This window comes from Peromyscus leucopus, chromosome 8b (assembly GCF_004664715.2).
Source record: "Peromyscus leucopus breed LL Stock chromosome 8b, UCI_PerLeu_2.1, whole genome shotgun sequence".
Classification (NCBI taxonomy): domain Eukaryota; kingdom Metazoa; phylum Chordata; class Mammalia; order Rodentia; family Cricetidae; genus Peromyscus; species Peromyscus leucopus.
The window spans coordinates 34,156,387-34,162,941 of record NC_051086.1 but is presented as its reverse complement, the minus strand read 5'-3'; the positions used below and the strand labels follow the sequence as shown (position 1 = coordinate 34,162,941).

The 6,555-nt window shown below is 45.7% G+C and overlaps 1 protein-coding gene across 1 annotated transcript; it reads right to left on the bottom strand.

Annotated features, from left to right (window-relative positions):
- Positions 1 to 5,119: 5,119 nt before the first annotated feature.
- LOC114688111 (olfactory receptor 1361-like) lies at positions 5,120 to 6,070 on the bottom strand. The gene has a single exon (XM_028862725.2). It carries the CDS (start codon positions 6,068 to 6,070, stop codon positions 5,120 to 5,122), a length of 951 nt encoding a protein of 316 aa, XP_028718558.2.
- Between the last annotated feature and the right edge of the window lie 485 nt (positions 6,071 to 6,555).

Sequence of the window (6,555 nt, the reverse complement as noted above, 5' to 3'; positions counted from 1 at the left end):
AAGAAAGAAAGAAAGAAAGAAAGAGGAAGGAAGGAAGGAAGGAAGGAAGGAAGGAAGGAAGAAAGGAAGGAGCTCTTGAAAGGCAGTCAAGGGGGAGGTAATTTAGATGTGTCAAAAATTCACAGAGTTTTAGGAAAAAGGTGCTTGGCTTATGAGGGGAAATGTGTGGAGAATATTACATAATAAAAAACAGCTGACAGTCAGGGAGCCTGTACCGGTCTGACCTAGGTCCTCTGCATATGATACGGTTTCTTAGCTTGATGTTCTTGTGGAACTCGCAACAATGGGAGCTTGTGGATGTCTCTGACTCTTTCGCTTACTTTTGGGACCTTTTTCCTCCTACAGGGTTGCCACATCCAGCCTTGATGTGAAGGGGTGTGCCTAGTCTTATTGTAACTTATGCCTTGTTTGGTTGATATCCCTGGGAGGTCTACCCTTTCCTGAAGGGAAACAGAGGAGAAGTAGATCTGAGGGAGAGGGAAGATCCGGGGAGAAGGGACTGGGAGGAGAGGAGGGAGGGGAAACTGAGGTCAGGATGTAATATATGAGAGAATGACTAAAAAACAAAAAGTTGGAAAAATATTTTCTTTTAAAGTCAGTATTGCCTTCCATCATCTAATAATCTCAAGAGAAATATTAATACCCTTTCTGGTTGATCAAGACCTTGTACTTGGAGCGGCTCCCTCTCCAGCTGTCCACATCCCATTCTCAGCACACTGCAACTCCAGAGGAAATCGAGGCAGACAAAGACAGAGGAGACTGGTGCCCCTGCCCCCACCCTGGCTCCTGCTTAATCTAGAAATGGATCGGATTCTTGAGCAGATGACTCGACCTGGTCTGGGTGACACTAGTGAGCAGCGGAAGAGGAGGGTGAGAGAGAGGTATCTGGATGACCAAGGGGACAGTTCAGTGATAAAGTACTGGTCTCCATGCACACGGCACTGGGCTTGAATTTAGCACCACAAAAGATCAGCATATGAAAGAAACTAAGGGCAGATAACACACCAAGGCTGACATGTAGCATGTGCCAAAAAAACAAAAACAAAAACAAAAACAAAAAACCACCCATGCTTTGTGCAAATGTCCCATTTTACTGGGCATCCCTGTGCCTTTGAGCTTTCTCCAGTCCTAGCCAATCCCCCACCTGCTTGGAAATGACTTTCTCCTTCTCCAGACCGTCTCCTTTTCTGTTACTATGCACATGTGTCTGTCCATATTTTTGTACAAGGACATAGGAACCTGGACATCCCAGGCTCAATACCCAGTCCATTCCTATAACATGCTGGCCTCAGACCTACGTGTCATAGGTGACAGAGCAACTCTCCAATTCCAGCTGCCCTCTTCTGACCCACCTGCCTGAGCTGGTCTGAACTCCTTTCCCTGGGTTCTGGCCCTGGCATTCTATCATCTCTCCAGAAGCAAACTGAAGTTCTGTGACTGCCCACCTGAGCAGAGGAGTTGGCAGGGGCCCTGGCAGGTGACATGAGTGGTTCCACCTGCCAGTCCTGGAACTTGCTACCTGCCTTGCTGAAACCTATATGATGCTTCAACCACGTGGCTCCCATCAGAAGTGGGATCCTCCATCTCCCCAAAGTGGTCTGCTTCCTTTCCACTCAGATGTTCAACACCTCTGTAGATTGGAGCTTAGCATGGCTCTGAGGTGGGGTGGTTTGAAGAACACTTTACAAAGTCATTGTGCAGAAGACAGTAATTCTGAGGGAACTTGGGGAGTGTGGGATCTGCAGTTACCTGAGTGAGGGTGTATGTAACAGGGCCATTGCACCAGTTCCCGACATGATCAAATATGCACTTTCTACCTGCCATAGGGTTCACTACTGAGGCATAGTACCCTCAAGCCACAATGAAACAACATCCAAAATATTATCTAGACAACCAAAATGTATCAAGATTTCCCCCTTGGGTCACTTTCCTTACCTTCTTCAGGTCTGACTGTTGCCAGATAGGGAGCAGGTGCCATGAAACTGTGAGCAACTAAAGCAAAAGCTGACCAACAATGGCCACCACTGTGTAGGTAGCAGCCCCCTCTTTTCTCACTGTTCTCTGGTGAGGGTGCCGTACCTGGGCTCCTGGGTGGCACAGTTTGCCTTCCTCTGGGCTGGAACAGTTTCATTTCATGCATGTTGGTAGTTTTATAATGTCTAGCACAGAGAGAACCCCCAAAGTGCCTTATTACAGGCTATTCAGGAGGGAGTTTGCCTTGCTTCCGCTGACTCTCCAAGGCAGCGATTCTCAACCTGTGGGTCATGACCCCCTAGGGTTTGCATATCAGATATTCATATTACAATTCATAACAGTAGCAAAATTACAGTTATGAAGTAGCAACGAAATAACATTATGGTTGGGAGTCACCACAACATGAGGGACTGTATTAAAGAGTTGCAGTATTAGAAGCTGAGAACCACGGCCCTAAGGGCTGATGAAGGAAGAGAAACATTGTTCCTACTGCAGGTCGATGGTGTGCATTTTCTGTGGGAATCTACTGGACCCCAGTAGATTCACTGAAGATGCTGGCCACATCTTTTCTAAGTGGTCTCTCCCCATTTCTATTCTTATCAAAGGATGAGAGAGATGAGGAGCAGAGATCCTAATTGGCAACAGACATAACTAGATTATATTCAGAATTTATTTTTTTGAAGTTGATTGAAATGTCAACAACAAAAAAAAAAAGTGTTGGAGATTGGACCGAGACACAAGAGGTAGAGAATTCTGGGAAAGGGTCTCTGTCCCAGGTGCGGCTCTGCATCCATGCATCTTCTCATTGCCGTGACAGAATGTCTGGCAAAGGTACTTGAGGAAGTATTCATTTTGACTCATGGTTTGAGGGGACACAGTCCACCGTGGTGAGAGGAAATGGTGGTGGCCGTGTGAGGCAGCTGGTCACATTGCACCTGCAGCCCGGAAGCAGAGGGAGGTGAATGCTGGTGCCCATTCCACTTTCTGCCCAGATACAACGGTGTCTGGGGAACTGCAGAGCGAGGGACAACATCTGTTTCAACAACCACTTGGGTAAAGCCAAACGTTTCTCCTGTTGTCAGTGGTTTGCAAACAGTTGGCCCCAAAAGCTTAGCAGTACCAGACAGAAATCATCTATATGGTGCTCCCAGAAGTCTAGGCTGAGGGGAAGGGGGCTTTTGGACCAGGCCTGAAGTCTACTAATTCAGGCCCTAGAGAAAAAAATTGCCGGGCTCCTTTTGGAGGCTTGGTGTGTGCCCACATCTTTTTAAAGTTTCTTTTGTTTTTGTTTTTTAAATTAGTGATTACCTGTACAGAATGATGGGTTTCACTACGACATTTTCAAAAATGTACGTAATATATTTTGATCATATTCGCTTTTACTCCTTCCAAGCAGATTTTCTCCATGACAAATGATGACTTTTCTCAGAGGGGAGAGGTGGAGTGGTTGTTTTTTTTTTTTTCCTTTTGACTCATTGCCCTTTGATATACCCATAGACATCCTGTTCCCATCCTCCTCTTTAATTATTTTACTATTGTAGGGTGGGGTACATGTATGGCACAGAGCACACGTGGAGGTCAGAGGCCATTTTGGGGCATCTGTTCTCTCTCTCCATTGTGTGACCTGGGGGTCCAGCCAAGTGGTCAGGTTACACAGCAGACTGCCTCACCAGCCCCCTATCCTCCTCTTTATACACAACATTCATTGACATTTGAGGGGCAGAGATGGGGAGTTTGGCTACTTATAACTAAGCAGAGATTGACAGGAGTACTGTCTGGACATGAGGCAAGACAGTGGGAAGCAACCTTGTGGGCCCTTAGTCCTCAGGTGTGGAATACAAGAGTCTGATGTCAAAGACACTAGTACCATACACCAAATGAACTCAGAGTTGGAATTGAAGTTCTGGCTTCCAGTTGGGATCTGACCATTAATTTATGTCCCTAAGTCCCTACGGTGCTCTAGTAATGCTGGACACTCCAGCTTTAAGATAATCTCTGCTTCCAGCAGAGACTTGAAGGGACACTAAGGATTCCATCTAGGACGCAGACGGCGTCTGAAGCGTCTGTTGCTTATTCCTGTATTGTACCTGTGCTCAGTAGTGAAACACCACAAAGTCAGGTTGTGTGTATGTGGGGGAGCCCAGCAAGAGCCCTACCCTGAGCTGTGATGGGCGATGAGACACTGGAAGAGTCCCCTGAGCAGCAATACACTGTGACTTGTTGCGGCTTGCGTCCTGGAACCCTGACGAGGGGGGATGAGGCAAGAAAGAAAGGACAGTCACAAATAAAGGAAAGCTAGGATCAGGTGAGGCTGCTCACTCTGATGGAGGGCACCTACTGACCACCACAACCCAGAACCTCAGTGTGTTTATTAAGCACAACCCAAGGGGAGGGGCTAGCTAGTCTCCCTAGGAGGTCTCTGTAGTTGAGCAGTCTCAGGCTGTAAACATGCTGGAGGAGAAAACTGCAGTTGCTAATCGTTGCACACTCACTCACTCACTCACTCACTCACTCACTCACTCCTCACTCACACTTAGATTCCTAGGGAAAGCTTTGCCATCCCTACTGAGCCTTACCTGCCAATCTCATGGGGCTGAGGTATTGAAGTCCTTCACAAGGCTGTGCCTGTGTCAACAATATACATTCACTCAGGGTTTCCTCTGCACCCTACAGCAGAGATGTACAGTAGAGATGATGATTCTATAATTAACAGATCATAGTTGTTCAGATCCAGACAAACTAGCTTTTCTATGTCAGTCATGAGGATAACTGAGGCCTTTGGGGAGCTGCGACTCTGAAGAGGATCAGCTATAAAGTCCTCTGAAGTTTCCTTGTTCACTGTGGGAGTCTTGCCTTAGACAGTTGCTGGACCTTTCCCCAAAGAAATAATTTCAAATATGTCTAAACTTCAACTCTTTTGTGTGGAAAGAGAGAGCTTTAAAACCAAGCCTTTAAAGACATAACAAATTACTGGTTTGGGAACAATAATCTCTTGTCAACCTCAGATTTAAAAGGGTGACCATGACCACATAGCCCTAATTGGAATGATCACAGTGGGCTTTAGAACTAGCAACATGGGATTCTCTGTAAAGATGAACAAATTTATGATGTCCAGGAATTCTCTCAGTTCTAAAAATTTCAAACACTAAGATCTAAGAATTATCTTCCTCAGGGCTCCTTTGATGTCACGATTCCTCAGGCTGTAGATGAAGGGATTGACCATGGGTGTCACCACTGTGAAGATGACAGTAGCCACTGTGTCCTGTACTGTGTAGGTGGATGAAGGGTGCATATAAATGCCCAAGATTGACCCGTAGAAAAGGGAGACCACGGTGAGGTGAGATCCACATGTGGACAGGGCTTTCCTTATTCCGTGGGCAGACTGTAATTTCAGAACCTTGGAGAAGATGTAGGCATAGGAAACAATAATGCATGTAAATGGTGTCAGAAATACCAGCCCACCAATGGTGAAGACCATCAGGTCATTGATAAAGGTGTCAGCACAAGAGAGCTTCATGATAGGGTAGGGGTCACAGAAGAAGTGGTGCACTGCATTGTGGGAACAGAAGGTGAGGCGAACCATGAGGAGAGTGTGCAAGAGAGCATGCAGGTTTGTGATGACCCATGATATGGCCACCAGGAGGACACAGAGTCTGGGCCTCATCATCATGGTGTAGTGGAGTGGGTGACAGATGGCCACATAGCGGTCATAGGCCATCACACTCAGCAGGAAGCCATCCATGTTGCTGAATGCTATGAAGAAATAGATCTGGGTCATGCACTCCGAATAAGAGATGGACTTGCTTCCCACAATGTGATTCACCAGAGCCTTGGGGACAGTGACAGACGGAGCACTAATGTCAACAGTGGAGAGGTTGGCCAGGAAGAAGTACATGGGTGTGTGGAGATGAGGGTCACAGCTGATGGCCAGCATGATGAGAAGGTTCCCAGAGATGGTGACCAAGTACATCCACAAGAACATCCCAAAGACAATCTCTTCTTTCTTTGATTGTCCAGTGAGTCCCAGGAGGAGGAATTCTGTGACCATAGTCTGATTGTCCCATCCATGTCTGTGGAGAACAGTTTTATCATGCATCCAGATCATTTGCTAACATTTGAGCAAAAACATATCATTTCAACCAGTTTAATAATAGGGTGGGAATGAACTGAAACTGAATTGTCTCTTTTGTAATTTTAAACAAAATCCTGGTGAGTTTCAGCAGGTTTGATTTACGAGTGGCTGTAGTTTTGTAAACCACTTCTACTGTCTATTCCCAAACTTGTTTGCTTTCTTTTGCAATATTTAAACTTAGTCGAATGATTGAGGTTAATATAATTCACCTTGTGGATGAAAAAAACTATTGGATTGGTCATGTAATTAATCAATTGCATATTAGAAAGGAGAACTCAAGATAATCTTGTGATCTTCCTTTTTACTATATAAACACACACATGTATGTATATGTATTTGCTCAAACTATATGTTTTTTTTTTTTGAGACAGGATATTGATATGTCACCCAGGCTGGTCTTGATACCATGGACTCAAGCTATCCTCCTCTATTAGGCTACTCAGCACTGG